A 19807-nucleotide genomic window follows, 5' to 3' on the forward strand; every position below is an offset into this window, starting at 1 on the left:
ACCAGGAATATTTAACATAGACCAATGAACCATAAAAATGAGGTCAAGGTCAGATGAACCTTGTGAGGGACACAGGTACATCTAACAATCATGCACCAAATAAAGTTGAACTATTGCTTACAGTATTAGTATCTTAAAAGTGGACCAATCAGCAGTTACTGAAATTTAACATTGAACCATGAAAACAAGGTTAAGGACAGTCACTCCGACAGATCATGATAACAGCCAGACACATATGAACACCCTTACTATCATTCAATACACAAAGGTTAACCTACTGCTTACAGTATGGAAAACACGCCCGATTATATAATTTGATCCCTGATCAATGAAATTGGTTGAGGTCAGGTGACATGTGGACCTTGCAAGGAAACCATATGATATAACAAATAAAGCTAGTGAATCTGCGAGATACTGCAAACTGATAATACCCCCGCCAAAATACTTGACGGTAAACAAGAAGTTGTTGAGAGATGTATCTGAAAAAACATCACATGGTAAAGCTGACTTATATAAACCTTGAAATCAAAATTTCGGAAATCCTAGTAGTTCCTGTAAAAAAAAGTGATGAAAATTTTGTGGATGTCATGTGTAAATGAGGCAAGTGTTGCTTTACAGAAAATTGTTTAGTGATGAATCTGAAAACATATCAAAGGGTTGGCTGATTCAAACCTTGAAAGTGAAACCAAAATTCATAAATCCTTGTAATATACTTCATGAGGAAAATCTGACGAAATTTTTAAACTTGGATGTCATGTGTAATATGATTTAAGTGTTCGGTAAACAGAAAGTTGTTGAGTGATGAATCTCAAAACACATCATACGGTAAAGCTAATTCTTATAAACCCTGAAACCAAATTTCAGAAATCCTTGTAGTCTAGTTCCTGAGAAAGATGCCGAAAAATATTCAAGGGACGGATAGAGGTAAAGCAGTATACCCCAACTTTTTAAAGCAGGGATATAATTATCCTATTACTGATAATAAGTTAGAAATTCACATGACAAAAACATTTTTTTCAATCAGTTGTTGAACCATGAAACTGAAGATCAGGATATTCTGTGACTTTTATTCCTGGCAAGACAATAAAACCAGAGAAGGTCACATGTCAAACTTTAAACTGTCGTCATTTTAGTAAAGTGGTGAATATAAGTAATGGACCACTAGTCTAAGAGCTTAGTTACTGAGGAAAACATGTTTGATTTGAGCAAGGCATTTGTTTTCTACAAATATTAATTGAGGCTTTTATCTCAATAAAATAAACAAAACTCTAGTTTAATTATTAGCTATTTTATTACATATCACAGTTGATAATGGTTTCATAACAAGGAGGATTACATCCCCTTTAATCAAGTCTACAAAACAGGATTGTCTCCCCTTATTTCAATTCTACATGAGAGGATTGTCTCCCCTGGTGTCAATTCTAATGAGCAGATTTAACCATCATTGAGGGGGTAATACAACAAAAAACATCAATGTTGTTGTTAGTTTGATGAGAGAACAGTTAAAGATTAGTATACAATAAACCTACTATTACATTTCAAAAACATTTTGTTTTATCTAAAAGAGAGAAATTTCAAATGTAGAAAGGTATTTAATTTTTAATTCTTTGTTTCGAAAAAAATGTGACACTTTAAGAGAGCTATTGATTAAAATTAAAATAAGAAACTTTTCAATCTAGTTCTGTGTAAGTCTATATTTTTTTTTATATGCGATGAAACTAAAGTGGTGTTTTTTAACAACATAATTTCAAAGGTTTAAATGCATGCTTGCAGAGTCTATTTTTAATTGTTATATAGTTGTAATCATTTTAAAGAAAAAACTTCAGGTGTGTGATCTTGAACATGATTATCTTCCCTTGACACAATTCTATTATTATTCTGGTCTCTTGACACAATAATATTATCTTCCCTTGACACATTTCTATTATTATTCTGGTCTCTTGACACAATAATATTATCTTCCCTTGACACATTTCTATTATTATTCTGGTCTCTTGACACGATAATATTATCTTCCCTTGACACATTTCTATTATTATTCTGGTCTCTTGACACGATAATATTATCTTCGATTGACACAATCATATTATGAACAGGAAGACTACATACATATCAAAATACTTTCTAAACATAATAATTTACATACAATTTATTACTAACAAAGAAGAAACATTACAGGAAGTTTTGTTCTCAAGATAAAAATTATGAACAATATTTTCACATAAAGGCATTTAAAAACATAAAATTATATCTTTCATTACTTTTTGTAAGTAACAAATTTGTAAAGCCCCTAATCATCCAAATGTTTACTTTCCCAAAATACATATATGGTGACAGAACAGTATTTCTGATGCAGATAATATTTTGTACAACATACAAAAATATAATTAAATATCATATTGTCTATTGCTATACTGTATCCTACAATTATCAAATCTTTATATAGTCACAGGCCTGCAGACTATCCTGATTTATGGAGGTTATTCCCCATGAGAGGTGTTGACCTGAATTTTCAAAATTCTTTATTATATAAAGTGAAAAGCTCAAAACAGGCATTCAAATGAGTCAAAATGACATACACAAACATCCTCATACAAACGATGTAGTTGTAGATTAAACTCTCTTATTACAATGTTTGATGAGCATTCTAGTTCGTCTTGCATTTAAAATCCCCCTTGAAGATTTTGAAATGTTGTCAAGTATCATAGATTAAAAAGACAATAAGTAAGTTAATCAATGCTATTACAGCTACCAGAGGATCAATTGGGCATATATTACCAACATCTACATCATCTATACATATTACTTGAAAATCAGCCCTATCAAAACCATGTATGTATGTACTGGTAATATCCCAATATCCCAAGAACCCCTCGAAAGCTGGGAGGGTACAGTGGCATCTATGTACACTCCCTATCGGGATTAATGGAGATGTGTCACTAACGTATATATTTATACAACAATTATTTTTACAAGAACAATCAATCCCCACCCAACACAAAGGGAGTGCTAGGACATTGGAAGTCTGTTATTATAGTGGAGGAACCCGAAGTACTGGGAGAGAACCACCGGGCCACTCGATGGAAACAGACAGATAGATATCAGTGAGATATCAGAAGATTGATCTCCAGGTCAAAGTAGGGGGCAACTTTGACCAACCGAGGCCCCCAAAGAATCCATTCAAGTTTGAACTCTGGTCTGGGTACCAGAGATATGTGCGAAAGGGTGAAAATTACCCTTCTGATGTACTGATATTTTTAGCACCCCGAGTGAGAATTGAACTCAGGACCTTCCGCACTGTAGCCATAGGTCTTAACCAATAGACCATGAACTCACTCCATGTTAAGAAAAAGAATATGGCTCCCGATTTTAAGCCTTGCAGTAATTTGTTTTGAGGTCAAATTCATGTCAACCATTTCAATTCTTTATTAATAGATGATTAGTTTTTATTTCCAGAATAAATACTGTGGATTCATTATTATTCGTTGGATACCAATTTTCGTGGATTTCGTAGGTACCGGGAAACCACGAATTTAAATATTCAACGAATTGCAAATTTTCTAAAGGAATACATGCATACTTTGTCAAAACCACGAAATCAAATATCCACGAATATGCAAGTTTTCCTCAAACCACGAAAATTGGTACCCATGCAAATAAATGAATCCACAGTAATGGCTATTAACACCTTAGGGTTTTTATTATTTAGTGGAATGTCTGATTACAAGCTAATAAATATTGATGAGTTTAATATTTACATATAACCTTTAAAATATAACCTTTTTAACAAAATTCTGTACACTTTTATGCATAATTTTTTTGCACTTGTTATCGTTTCATGGTTGTTGATTTGATTGTAATAAACTTAACTAATAAGCTTTACTTTTCAGTCTAACCCTCATCAAATTGTATCCAATTCCAACTTGTATCATTGTAATTTGACTTCAAAATAATCAACAGAAGTAAAGTGAAATTCGCATAGGGTTCCCTAGAGTTCCCTTTTATGTTATACATAACAAATAATTTAAACAAATCCATATTTTTTACAAATCCATTAATCTTGAAATACATGTATTTTGAAACTAAGAATTGATATGATATGGCCTGATAATTAGTTCTAATCAACTCACTTGGTGAGATTCTTGTTAAGGAAAACATAGATGTGACACATTAAACAAAAAGTGTGATCAGATCATTAAAACATATTCATAATGACATATAATACTATTGAGGTAATTAACAAATGTTCTATTTTCAAAGAACTTATCCACATATTAAAGAATCATTCAAAAGGTGATCCATGGTCAGAAAGCAGTCTTAGTAGGTTTTTTTTATATTTTGTTCAGAAAGCAAAGTTACTGTAAATTTATCAATGATTGTGAGGTACTCCTGGGGTATTGTGAGGTACTCCTGGGGTATTGCAATGATAAAGAGCATGCATTTTGAAATCTGGTACATATTTCTGTATGCAGTGTTATTTAAAATTGCAATAATTGAACTTGCATTTTTGTTAATTTTCATCAATCTCATTAATTTCTGAATTTAGTTACCTTGAAAAGTACCCTTAATTTATACTTTTCCCATGATCATAAGAGAGGTGTATCATATGATGGGGGATAGAAGGGGTCCTGATCCAGAAATCCAGCGCTTAAAAACTTGAAAGCCCAAAATCCCGGGCTAAAAACACGAAATCCTGAGGTCCCGAAATTTGAAAAAAAGAATTCCACGGATCCCGAAATGGTCAATCCTGAAATCCCGAGCTTGAAAACACCCGATCCTGGAGTCCTGATAAAGGTCCTATCCCCCTCTTCATATGAAATGCATTTTGAAAGTGAGAAAAAGAAGACAACTCCATATTATAAGGTATGTTCCATTGTAACTTCATGTCAATTTTCTTTCATGACCAGGCAATATGTGAAGAATAATAATCCACTTCATGATGCACACTAATGAGTTTGTGAAATATAAAATATAAATATGAGTAGCTTTTTGTTAGTTGAATCATATTACATAAATTGCATGATTGATATATGGAAAGTTACTTTGTTAAAGACTAATATCTAAATAAGAGTCCAAATACTATACAACAACAAAAAAACAATGGTTGATAAGTATTCAAGAAAAATACAATATAAATATCTTGAAGATAGCAAGAATGACAGTTTCTATACCCTTATACATTGTATATGACTTGTGTTAAAAATATGTGTATGACTTGAAAATATCATTCCTGAAACATGCATAGCACTTATTGCTTTTTAACTTGTATAACAATTCCATCTTGACTAGTTTATCACATAATAGTCATATAAAAAAATACTATCAATATACCTTATAAAAATTAAATACTCACTGACAATTTGACTTTGCCACAAAAAAGTTTTTATAATAGAATTGTTTCACACAATAAGAAAGATGGTTCTGTTGTAGGACTTATTCGCCTTTACAAACAAATCAGTCTTTGTACACTATGTTTGTTTCTATGATTAATTAAATGAGAAAAAGTCTGTGCCCATAGAAGATTATGCCTGAAACATCTTACAAAATATAAAAGCTAACTTCAAATATATTTTGCACCATACATTTCACATTTGAAGTGACCAGTAATCATTTACACAACAGTTTTTATGTCCCACCTACGATAGAAGAGGGGCATTATGTTTTCTGGTCTGTGTGTCCGTTCGTTCATCCGTTTGTCCGTCCATCTGTCCTGCTCCAGGTTAAAGATTTTGGTCAAGGTAGTTTTTGATGAAGTTGAAGTCCAATCAACTTGAAACTCAGTACACATGTTCCCTATGATATGATTTTCTAATTTTAATGCCAAATTAGAGTTTTTACCCCAATTGCACGGTTCACTGAACATAGAAAATGATAGTGCGAGTGGGGCATCCATGTACTGAGGACACATTCTTATTTACTATAAAATGTCTTGCCTGCTTTACTTCCATGTTTGAATTTTGTTGAAAGACCTTCATATAAAGTTGGGTTTTTATCAATGTTCAATGTTATAACCAGGTTCTCCGCAGGGCACAGCTTTATACGACCCCAGTGGTTGAACCCTGAACAGTTGGGGCAAATTTGGTCACAATATTCAAGCTTGATTCTGTCTGAATTTGGATTGTGATCAAATTTTTGACATAATATAGGTTTTTGTCACAAAATAAATGTGGTCAAAGATCTAACAAATCTATTGCACAATACTGTGCAATTGAAGATTTCTTCTTGAAACTTTTCAGAATTTGAAATTTGAATACCCTTCAAAAAATGGTAAACAAACCCCCCCCCCCCCCCACCCAACTTTTTGAAACCCCCTTGGAGCAATAACCCTTAAACTCAATCCCATGCTTTCCATTAAAGTATTGAACCTTGTAGTACAATTTCAGAGAGATCCATACACTTAAACACAAGTTATTGTCATGATTGTTTGGAAACTAGAAACATGCTTCTTTTTGGCCCTTTTTTTGGCCCCTAATTCCTACATATTTTGGGCAATTAACCCAAAACTTAATCCCAGCCTCCCTTTTGTTATATGGTACATTGTGGTACAATTTCAGAGAAACCATACAATTACACATAAGTTATTGTCTTGAAACTAGAAAAATGCTTGTTTTGACCCCTTTTTGGCCCTTAATTCCTAAACTTTGGCCCCATAACCCCTAAAATGAATCCAAACCTTCTACTTGTGGTTTTAAACATTGCGGTATGATTTCAGAGCAATTGAAATACTTCTACACAATTTATTATACTGAAACTAGTAAAATCCTTTTTGGGGCCCCTTTTGGGCCCCTAATTCCTAATCGGTTGGGACCATCATCCCCAAAATCAATCCCAAACTTCCTTTTGTGGTTTTGAACATTCTGAAAAAATTTCATGAAGATCTATTCTCTTAAACTAAAGTTATTTTCCAGAAACCAATGTGTTCAGACGACGACGACGCAGACAACGCAGACGATGATATCATACCATTATACGATCCCAAAATTTTTTTGGGGTCGTATAAAAAGGTATAAGTCAGATGAATCCTGCAGGCTAGTTGTCATGTACAGCATAAAATTTTTCCATACATCAAAGAAAGTTGACCTTTCCCTTATTGCTGACCATTGAACCATAAAAATGAGGTCTAGGTTAGATAATTACTGCCTTACAGACATGTACACTTAGCAATCATACAGCACAACAGATCTAGTTGAATTTTTGCTTGTAATATTAGAGAAATGGACTTGATCACAAAATCCTTACATTGATCAATGGAAAATGAAAGGTAGTTCAAGGTCAGAGCTTCTAAGCTACACTGCTCTTTTTCATTTTATAAATTGCTTTGAGAATCAGTATCTGTGGATAGGCTTGACAGGAAACACACTCCCACCAATAATTAATGATTCTTGTTTCTGTCCTAGCTTTCTATAATATGTAACTACTGACTTTTTAAAGCACTTAAACATGTTAACATCAGTTATATGACAAAATATTCAATATTACAAATGGCTTGCTACAATATAGTACAACTTCTTGTATTATCTTCTGAAGAAATACAAGGACAAGTAAATCCTGGCTGATGCCTTGAACCAAACTGTCGTTGACAATCAACGATATACTGTTCATACATACTGTCTAACATGTATGCTGCTTTGATCTGTTCTTGTCGAGCTGGTACCTCTAAAGCTTTGGCACATTCCAGGGAACAAGTCCAATGCATAAAAGGAACACAAGTGTTCCCAAGGTAAGGGTTTTTAAATGTGATCACTTTGTACCCTGGAATAAAACAAATAAACTAAATATGAAATATATAATAAGTAAAACAGTTAGACATCTTAAAAACATTATAAGTATAAATAAAAAGAAATTGGAGTCCCTGTCTATGAGTCAGCAATCCAAGACACAAAAACTCAATAGATATCTAAAGGTCAACCTGCAAATACGATAAATAATAATATGTGAATCAATAATTTTTTTATTTGTAAAAATGATTAAAATATATTTACTACCGATAACTCATTATTAAAGATAGTAATGAGTTGTCTCATTGGCAATCATACCACATCGTCTTTCTTTATATACAACAAAGTGTGTCATTAGTGGAACAGGAACTGCACATTTAAGGTTATTGGCGAGGTTCATGTAGGGTTTACTGTTATTTAATTTTTTTCTTGTGACATAGTGTTAATTGTTATTTTTTAGACTTGTGATTTTGACTACCCTCTTAATATCTTATTATAAAAGATAAGGACTTGATTACGGACTGTGCGAGGGCTGTAAAGCCAGTCAAGGTTGTTAAACACTTCCATCATCATAAGTCATGCTTCATAATATATGTCAAACTATAATGTACATAAATATCTCGTTTTGAAGTCTTGATATGAGAATTACTGAGTGACAGAGAAGGGTGATATAGGCGTAGGGAAGGACGATAAATAATATTATTATGCTGATTTTATCTGATGTATAATATATTATGTATAATGTTAGATTGTGATACTGTAATAAACTAATTACTTACTTACTTACTGTATACAAAACCCTTACAAAACCATAACCTTAACGTTAGATAATTTACCTTTAAGATTTGTTTTAGCTATATATAGTGACTCAATAACAGTGAGAACACATACGAAACCATACCCACACCTTGATTTTAGATAAACCTACCTTTAAGATATGTTCTAGTGACTCCATCACAATGAGAACACACATTAAACAAAGAATAAATGTCAGCTATATAATCTTTCAAAATGCCGGCCACATCAGGATCATTAAAAAAGTCTTTACGTGTTCCGATAATTGTCTTAGCTGCAAGAAACTGTAACATGTCCGGCGATGTCACTGGAAGTACATTTGTTCCTGAAGTCGGAATTATCCGAAAGTCTACATCTGTGTGATACCACATAAAAGTCGACTTGAAATAATTATGGTTGCCATGGCGATGGACGGTTTCAATGCCAGGCATCTCTAACAGGAAGCCAGGAAGAGCATCCAATTGGTTGTTGTCTAACAGGATTGTTTTTAATTTTGAACAGAAGGCAAGTGTATATGGCAACGAGTGAATCTGCAGACGGTTATTTGTTAATGCTAAATATTTTAATTTTCGTAAACGTCCTATATCTGGAGGAATGGCCTCTAAACAGTTATACTTCAATGAGAGTATTCTCATATTGTAGCACCGAAATAACTGGAAAAATTGAGAGAGAAAAAATTATTCATATAACACACAATATATAAAACAAATATAAATATATGTATCTTTTTCATAGTTCAGGTGCTTTGTTCATGAAAGATATTCATACATGCATGTACTGTAAGTAAGAATCTTTCTTAATGAATTGTTGTGCAAAAGAAGAGCTACTTATTACTTTCTACAATGGTTGCCATTTTGTTTAATATGGTCTTTCTCTTGGAGTGAACTTACATTGAATTAACAGTTTGTCTCTCAATCTATATGGAAAACATAAAAAAAATCACCTATGCTCACTTCATTTTCTAGCTTTACATTATTGAAAGAAATTATTATGCAGTTCTCTCTTAAAGGATATATTGTAATTTTCAAATGAAGAACAGCAATAAAAGCCTTATTTCCATGCTTTTCGGTTTTTTCACGTATGTGCCTTTATTTTTTGCAATGAACTGATGTTCCAAACCTTTTCATTTTAATTACATTTACATTTAATTTGGGTGAAATAAATTACCACTTTAACATGAGCAACATGACAGGTGCCACATGTGAAGCAGAATCTGCTTACTCTTTTGGAGCACCTGAGATCACCCTGTTTCTGGTGGGGTTCGTGCTTCACAGTCTTTATTTTTGTAAGTTGTGTTTTGTGTACTATTGTTTTTCTGTTTGTCTTTTTCTTTTTTAGCCATGGCTTTGTCAGTTTATATTCGATTTATGAGTTTGAACATCTTTCTGGTATCTTTCAACCATCTTTTTCAAATAGTATGCTGGCTTACTAATATGTTGTTGTAAAATATAAGTTGCAGAAGCAGTTTCCAGTGTCCATATTGTTCTTAACAAATTCGTGTATGATGTCTGAGTAGTTGTTTAGTCATGGTTCATCCAAGATTTATAAATTGTAATTTGACCTCTTTTATAAATCATCTTCCCCATATTTTTTTGGTCATTTATATAATTATTTTTTAGATGCATTGTAGTATTCAATTTACTAACCTCTTTAGGTAATGTTCTGTCCTCACGAAACTTAAAAATACTATCTAAATGGAACTCTGTTATCTTGTAAAGCTCCACATAGGTTGTCAATAAGTTGTCTGAAATTTGTCAACAAAAATACATGTATATTAATCATAATACCACAAGGTGTTTCAGCTAACTACATGTATCACTTGTGATGGTGAAATTTAACAATACATGCCATGAATCAACTATAAAATAACCATGTGAATGATGTGTATATTCCAAAGACATATTTGGAAGGATTGGGAACTGAATGAAAGGACTGGGTTGAACTTGATGTATTTTTCAAAGTAGGGGATTATATAGACATGTATAGAGTATACACTTCATTTGAACTTTGTTGGCAATCATACCACATTTATATATAAACATGGGGATTTCAAATTTTTTAGACTGCTGCCTTTCTTAATGCATTTATTTAGTACACAGTCATGACAGTGTATTCTATAGGTAATTACATATACTTGTGAATCATAGTGATATCAGATACAATCAACAACATATATAATTTACTCTGTTTCACTTAGAATCACTCAACACTAAAATGAGTTTTAACTGATTCGACAGTATGAACTTGTATACATATATAGACAAAAATAACACACTGTCTTATGTTAAACTTTAACAGTTAAATCAGTTCAGGTATTTATATATAGTTTTTGTTGCTGTGAAAAAAAAATGAAAATGTTTATACTTATTGTTTAGCTATAAAGACAAAGTTAAAATGAAGATACATGTACTAATCAAACATATTCAAATTTGCTGCGGAGCTTTTAAAATAAAATTGAATCCAGATCTACCTTACATATAATTTGCATATTGCACTCAACAAAGTGTACTTGCCCCTTAGGAATCAGATCAAACTAAGGATTTCAGATCGGGATACCTAATGCGTTAGTGTAACATGCGTTCTTGCAGAAACAGTGATTCTGAAATACAGACCTATAGGTAACCTATGATGTTGCTTTGAGTCGTGCTTACAAAGCTGAATCAATCGTTTTGGTTGCCGATGAAGACACACTGACAGGTACCATAACTCTTGTGGAACTTTCTGAAAAACAAATAAAACATATTTTCATCTGAATTTAGAAAAACAAATAAAAAATAATTTCATCTGACTAAAAGGATTTTTGCTTAATCATTCAATAAATAAAACTTATGAGCATACATGGAAGTCAAATGCAACAGTCTTTACCTACTTAAGATAATATAAATTCAATACTCATAGGTTTTCGTGGTTCTGTTCACAACTTTGGGTTTTTTTTTATGTACAAATTAAAATAAATTACATCCAAACTACTCTTTAATTTTCAGCCCTGTGTGATCTTTTGATCATACTTAATACATATATTTTGACTTCCAGATGTATTCTCTAGGTTTTTGTATTGTTGTGTTGCTGTCCCAGTAACATAGCCTCTTAATCATAACATAAGTGTTACAGTGAAAGGTCAACCTTATTTCAACAAGAGGCTGTCACAAGAACCATAACTGAATGAATGCTGAAAGTGAAAATCGTCAATATCAAATTTGACCTCCATTTTGTAGTCAGTATCAACATATTAAAATTTGAAAAGCTTAGATTGAATGGTTCATTAGTAAATGCAACAACGTGAATGGAAACACCATTTTACGATCTTTCAAGAACCATAACTCCTGAACGGTAAAAGTCAAAATTGTCATTATTGAACTTGACCTCCATTTTGTCATCAGTAACAATATATTAAAATTTGGGAAGCTTTGATAGAACAGTTCATGCGTAAATGCACCGACACGACTGGAAACTCCATTTTTCAATCTTTCAAGAACCATAACTCCTGAACCATAAAAGTCAAAATCGTCATTATTATACTTGACCTCCATTTTGTCATCAGTAACAACATATTAAAATTTGGGAAGCTTTAATAGAACAGTTCATGCGTAAATGCACGGACACGACTGGAAACTCCATTTTTCAATCTTTCAAGAACCATAACTCCTGAACGGTAAAAGTCAAAATCGCCATTATTGAACTTGACCTTCATTTAGTTGTCAGTAACAACATATTAAAATTTTAAAAGCTTTGGTTGAAAGGTTCATGAGTTAATGCACGGACAACATTTGATTGCCGCCCGCCCGCCGTACATCCCCAAATCAATAACCGACATTTTTGTCACAAAAATACGGTTAAAAATGTATTCAGGTAGATGCATGTGACATGTATTCAACTTAAAGCATAAAATTATTTTGGTTTAGAACTACAAAATGTACATTCAATGACATTGTTGTACTATATTTGAGATTCTGAAAAAAAAAATATTTTTAATACTTATTTAACGATTATTTATCTGATTTTCTCATACATTTCTGGTGATTATCCTTTAAAAACATATTGAATCAATTAAATTGAGAATGGAAATGGGGAAAGAAACAACAAACCCATAAAAGGAGCAGAAAACATCCAAAAGGCAACAGCATGACAAATGGGACTACAACCCAGAGAGAAAATCTTGCACTCAGAGGCGTGTTTCAGTTGGCCCATAAAGTCCTAAACATACATGTGTAAACGTAGAATGTCGATTGAGGATATACATTTGTAGAATCAGGGTCCGTTCGTGCCCATTCATGTTCGCACCCACTAATGTTCAACCCCTTTCACTTTCGCACCCAAAGTCGTTCGCACCCTACATGTTGGCGCCCAATTTTAATTGGTTTTGTGTTTAAGAACTATAGCTTTGTAATCAAGTTTTGGCAAGTGTACTATTCTTATATTTGTTGTCATTGTCTCAAAATAAAGTGAGACAGCATTTTTTTTGTGTTAAATAAATCTTAATCATGTTTTGGATAGTGTATTGTCAGAGACATATAATAAAATTATTATATGTATTATATGTCTCTGGTATTGTGAAAAAAAAAATAATCCTTTCTAAATAAAGTAGGATTCTGTCAACAATTTTTTTTTTGTGTGTTGAATTAAGTTTTATTATGTTTTGGTTATAATAGTGTATTGCTATATTTTATTGATTGAGATCAAAGGGACCAAGCTGTTAAAAACAATTATCTTTGGTGTTTTTCATTTAAAATCTTGAATGTTTTACTTACACCAAAGCAATTTATAACTACAACAATCATGATTTTCCAATTATTCAACTGGAATTTGAATTAAAATTGGGCGCGAACGTGTAGAGTGCAAACGGACCTTGGGTGGGAACGTGTAGGGTGCTAAAGTGTATTGGGCGCAAACGAACCTGATACCACATTTGTACATGTATACACCAAAGGGGAATGAATCGTAAGAGTTGGGTGTAACCCAACCACAACTTGTGGAAAGATTCTACACCAAGTTAAGATTATAACCATCTTTTTCAGTGTTCAATCACATGTTCTCTGTTTTGCCAGCGAAACATTTTGTGTACTTCCTTACCGTTCGGTTATATAATTTATAACTGTTAACAGATGTATAGTACTATTTTTCTTATCTATCATGTCTATATAAAAGAGACACTATGAGGTTTAAATGTATGCTTAATTACCTGAACAATATCATTAATATCAATGACATCATCTGAGCTCTTTTCAAGTTTATCTTGAATCTGCTTCCTCAACCCATACCAAACTTCAGGATGACAGGAAAACTTCTTGAACAATAGAAGTTCAAATCCATGATATATATTGGTCATGTTCTGTGTTTCCTAGGTCTGAAGTTCTTGAAAAGTTTTCTCATCACACGAATTTTGGCTGGGGTATTATAGAAACCCTACACGACTGACTCAGTATGCATATGCCACCTCTTCATCATCATCCTGTCATGTTGACTGTTGAAAAAGGGGAGATAATCATGTTATTTACTTAGAAGTTTTGTGTAGCAATCCTGAGTCCCCTTTTCAACAATAAAAATATTAAAAGTACAGGATAGGATAGAGAAATTGTTAGATCTAGTTTATCTTTGTTAAGTTGAGGAAATATGTATTTGGTTCGTTGCACTTAGCACAAATTAATCCGGAACTCGCCCGTTTTGTGCTGAATTTACACATATCCGTGCACTTCCGTTTCACATTCAAGGTCAAGCGAAGCACAGACCGCTTCGTGAGTATACCAAAAGTTCATTCTATGTCTGTTTGTAGTCGGAAATTATACTTGCTTTGTATATATTTACCCAAGAAACTTCACACATAGAAAAATTGAGTTAACTTATGTCCTTTCAATGAGAATTACTTGCCATAAACGAAGCAATGTCCTCTGAGGCTCTGTTGGGTTTGGCATGAGACACATAATTTTAGATTAGGCCTAGTTTAAATCATAATAATGTTCATAAAAGCCATTTTAATTTTCAGGAAACAAAAATCAAAATAGCTTTTCAGGATGTTAGAATTATTTCAATGACAACATGGACAAGGCTAGTAATGCCCTTTACAAAAAGGCGTCAAATTTGATTAAAATATCATTTTCGTGATATGTCAGAGATCGAGGGCCAAAGTAAGTAGGTATAACAGGTCGTTCCCTCCAAGTTGTTTAGTCCCATGTAAATCTGGCCCCAAAATGAATGTGGGTCCATGCCCAAACATGTTGGCGCCCATACACATTTGCCACTATTTCACTTTTGCTGCACATTACAAGTTCATACTTTTCTTACTGGTTTTGAGTTTAATAATTTTGTAATCAAGTAATGGTAAATGTATTGCTATAAATATATTTTCTCATTGTTTATAAACAAAGAAGTCTGACAATTTTTTTGTGTTGAATAAATCTTAATCATGTTTTGGTTAGTGTATATTGCTATGATTTTTTTTATTATTGCTTCAAAATAAAGTGAGATTCTCACGGTTTTTTTTTGTGCTGATTAAACGGAGGAGAAAGTTTTTCGGGTGAGAGTAGACCTGATACCGCTCAAAAAAATATTAAATATAGAATTTTGGTGACATTTCATAGACTGCAAAAAAAAGACATAAATGACTTGCGGTAAAAACTAGTCCAAAAATACCCTGATGTCCAACATAAATATAAAAAAAAATGTAAATATACTCAGCCAGCTTGATGAATGTTATGTTATTGTATTATTTTCTTTTTACAGATCATGGATTAGTTGTTTAGATTTTTGATGTTATAGAAGTAGTATTTTTCATTGATTCATATCCATTTATCGTTACAGATTATGCCTGAGTACGGAAGACAAATGATTTATCCCTATACTGGGTTTGGGAAACTAGCCCGATTTAACTACAGATATAGATGGCACAATGACAGAATTCTGAGATTCAGAACGTACTTGTTACCATTTGTTATATATCTGGGTTGGAAAATCCAGTCTGTATGTAAGTGATAGTTTCTAATTTAAGTACATGTTTATCCGAACCTGTACTTGTTACCATTTGTTATTTATCTGGGTTGGAAAATCCAGTTTGTATGCAAGTCATAGTTTCTCCATCTAGTGAACCAACACTTTTGTGTTTTAATTTATGGTAGACTCCTACGTATGGGTTTCAAAACTTATTTCATGTATGAAATAAATTACCAATTTGCCAACTACGCTTCATGAGACTGCAATTTAATTAAAATGTTGGTCCTCATATTTCACTCAATCTAATCTATATAGGTATCTTTACAATTTACAAACAGAAATTAAGCACTGAAATATAATGCTTGGTACCTTAAATCTGACATCACAATCTATTCTAACAATTTTTTAAATTTAAAGGAAAATACCAAAAATGAAAACTTCTTTTCACACATGATTCAGTGTCTATTTATATAATTATCTTTGTTTCAGTGAGGGGTGGAGAAGACATGAGAGAGTACTGGAGAAACAAGAAGACAGAACGTCGTAAGTTTTATTTCTTTTTTTTTTTAAGTTGATATTTCTGAACATGCTGAAAGATTCTTTCAAAATTAACTCTTAATGAAAACCTTAAGAGCCTAGTTTGATCTTAACATTTATTCTTGACTATATTCTAGGTAAGAAAGTTAGAACAGTTTTATCTGTTGGATTTTTGTCTTATTTGAATTCATATCACATCTCCTCATTATATGTTTTAAGAAAAAAAATCATAAAGCTATCAAAATTGTCTGAGTATATTTGATCATCTTTACCAAATTTAGGTGTGTAGTACTGTACTGTTCAATCTTTATTTCAAAATTCAAAATGCAATGCATGTTATAGATACTACATGTATATTAAGCAAGAAATAAGAGAAAATCTGGATTTAGCCCTGTTCGTTTATATTCCTCCATGGTTGTTATTAAAATTGTATATTATTACTGTAAGAACAAACATGAGTAGATAACAAAACATTTTCAGATAATTCACATTTTGGTGTTGCATACTGCTGAATTAATTTTTGTTATAGCTAAAGGACTAAAATGTCCTTCAAAAATAACACAAATTCATTAAATTGCAGTGAAACATCTAACATTAAACTTTATAACCATTTCTCCATATGATAATTAATTTCCTTTTAACTGAGATTAGTCATTACGTCTGGCTAATTGGTATTTTATATTTTCTCTTTTCAGATAACTGGTTTGCACCTGTATCAGAATGATTGTGACTTGTAGAGACAATTTTACTTTCTTATTGATAATTTATCGGTGTTTCGTATTTCATACATAGAAATAAATTGAGTTTAAGATACAGATATTTCTTTATATTAATATATACAAACCTGTATACTTTGGTAAACAGTTTAGAAACTCATTGTCAAAATGGTTTAGGTTGAGGTTAGTTAACCCTATAAACACTATTGTGGGGGTTTGAGCCAGTGTCATCGGCTATTCCATTAAAATTTATGTGGGAGGGTAGGAAGGGACTTGCAAAACATCCCTACATCCAAAAACCATTTGAGACAATTTTGCTTAATGCCATAAGGGTAACAGACACTTACTGAAAAAAGACCTATTACCCACATTCCATATTTAAAACTTCCTTTGTACCCACCCACATATATTTTAATGGAATAGACCTTAAGTGACACAGTTACTAACATATGGTTCTTAGTTTCACTATGCAGATCTCAGCCTTAGTTTAAATTGCAGGGAATATTTCATCAACAGTATATGCGTAAGAGCTAGTTGAATTGCCTCAGGTTTTCACAGATTTAATGGCCTCCACCACCAATAAGACATACTGTATTGCCCATTTATTGTGCAAATTCTCTGGAGTACAGGATTTAAACAAAATACCAATTTATGTATACAAATGTATAAACAGAAGAAGATGCATGATTGCCAATGGGACAATTCTCCACCAGACTAAATGATGTAGAAATTAACATCTATGAATCAGCTACGGCCTTCAATAATGAGTAAAACCCATACTGCATATAAGTCAGAAAAGGCCAAGAAATGAACTATATTGAGCATTCAACACCTTTTAGTTGCCATCAGTGGATTATAAAATGTTCATTGAAGATTATCATATAAAATCATTTAAAACATGTACTCTACCTGTAGTATGATATAGCAGTCTTAGGTTCTTAACTCATTTGTACCAAGAAGTTGTAAAATTTGATGATAAATTAACCAGAGTCGGATAAAGGGAAAAATTTGGTTGATTATATAGTGAACCACTGGAGCAGGCCCCTTCTTAGCTTAGGCAGTCAGTGGGGCCCCTTTTATGAAAATTTCTGGATCCACCACTGTAAACAATGATCTGGGTAGTTTTGAATCAACAGGAGCATGCAGGACTGGTAATGTATAGACTAGTATGATGTTTCAATGATAATTTTGATAACCGAATCATCTGATATAAAGGATTTCTATAGTGTTGTCTAGATATTTGCAAGGAGGTTCTAGGTTGCTGTAAATCAGCTGGAAAACCAGCTTGAATAGACAGAACTGTTTAGTGTTGCTAAGTATGTTGTCCTCCTGTACAAGCCAATGATTTCAGCAGCTGTAAAAGTTAGAACTGTTATAGTTTTGTTTGGTATGTTGTCTAAATGTTAGTCTTGAGAAGGATCTAGGTGGCTGTAAACCAGCTGAAATAGACGGAACTGCTTTATTGTTGTTTAGTATGCTGTCTTTTTTTTAAAGACATTCTGGGTAACTTGAACATTCATGCTATGTTGGGATTCATTCCATTCAGTGGTTCTCTAAAAGAAGACTTTTGTATGCATTTCCCATAGGGTCCATTATAAAACTAAACCCCCCGCTGGCGGCCATCTTGGATGATGGATCGGCTAAAAAGAAACGACACTTTGTCAGCATCTCATAAGAAACATTTATGCTATGTTTGATTTCATCCCATTCAGTGGTTCTCTAAAAGAAGAAATTGGAATGTATTTCCCATATGGTCCTACATGTATGTTAAACTAAGTCCCCCCACTTGCGGCCATCTTGGATGTTTGATTGGCAACAAAGTAACAACACTTGGTCAGCATCTCATTAGGAACATTCGTGCTATGTTTTGTTTCATTCCATTTAGTGGTTCACTAAAAGGAGTCATTTGTATGCATTTACCATAGGGTCCTTATGTTAAACTAAGTCCCCTGCTGGCGGCCATCTTGGATGATGGATCGGCTATAAAGTAAACACATGGTCAGCACCTCATAAGGAACATTCATACTATGTTTGATTTCATTCCATTCTGTGGTTCTCTAAAAGAAGAAATTTGAATGTATTTCCCATAGGGTCCTATTTTAAACTAAGTCCCCCCACTTGTGGCCATCTTGGATGTTTGATTGGCGACAAAGTAACAACACTTGGTCAGCATCTTATTAGAAACATTCATGCTATGTTTTGTTTCGTTCCATTTAGTGGTTCACTAAAAGAAGTCATTTGTATGTATTTCCCATAGGGTCCTTATGTTAAACTAAGTCCCCTGCTGTCGGCCATCTTGGATGATGGATCGGCTACAAAGTAACAACACTTGGTCAGCACCTCATGAGGAACATTCATACTATGTTTGGATTGATTTCATTCAGTGGTTCTCTAAAAAGAAGACATTTGTATGTATTTTCCATAGGGTCCTATGTTAAACTAAGTTCCCCCGCTGGTGGCCTTCTTGGATGATGGATCGGCTACAAAGTTATAACACTTAGTCAGCACCTCATAAGGAATATTCATGCCATGTGTTTTCATTCGATTCTGTGGTTCTCTAAAAGAAGTCTATTTGTATGGATTTCCCAAAGGCCGGGTCCTGTGTTAAACTAAGTCCCCCGGTGGCGACCATCTTGTATGATGGATAGGCGCTTGGTCAGCACCGCATAAGGAATATTCATGCCATGTTTGGTTTCATTCCATTCATTGATACTCTAATAGAAGTCATTTTTATGCATTTCCCATAGGGTCCTATGTTAAACTAAGTCCCCTGCTGGCGACTATCTTGGATGATGGATCGGCTACAAAGTAACATACTAACAACACTTGGTCAGCACCTCATAAGAAATATAAATGCCATGTTTGGTTTCATTCCATTCAGTGGTTCTCTAAAAGAAGTCATTTGTATGCATTTCCGATAGGGTCCTATGTTAAACTAAGTCTCCCGCTGGCGGCCATTTTGGATGATTGATCGGCTACAAAGTAACAACACTTGGTCAGCACCTCATAAGGAACATTCCTGCCATGTTTGGTTTCATTCCATTCAACAGTTCTCTAAAAGAAGTCATTTGTATGCATTTACCATAGGGTCCTATGTTAAACTAAGTCCACTGCTGG

The 19807-nt window shown here is 33.1% G+C and overlaps 1 protein-coding gene across 1 annotated transcript; it reads right to left on the reverse strand.

The window, feature by feature from the left end:
* Positions 1-4504: 4504 nt before the first annotated feature.
* LOC139515851 (uncharacterized) lies at positions 4505-13987 on the reverse strand. Its single transcript, XM_071305582.1, has 5 exons — positions 13693-13987; positions 11126-11234; positions 10160-10257; positions 8647-9166; positions 4505-7752 (listed from the first exon to the last, which is right to left on the reverse strand). The coding sequence occupies exons 1-5, from the start codon at positions 13837-13839 to the stop codon at positions 7490-7492; spliced, it is 1137 nt and encodes a 378-aa protein (XP_071161683.1). The 5' UTR covers positions 13840-13987; the 3' UTR covers positions 4505-7489.
* Between the last annotated feature and the right edge of the window lie 5820 nt (positions 13988-19807).

This window comes from Mytilus edulis, chromosome 3 (genome assembly GCF_963676685.1).
Source record: "Mytilus edulis chromosome 3, xbMytEdul2.2, whole genome shotgun sequence".
Classification (NCBI taxonomy): Eukaryota; Metazoa; Mollusca; class Bivalvia; order Mytilida; family Mytilidae; genus Mytilus; species Mytilus edulis.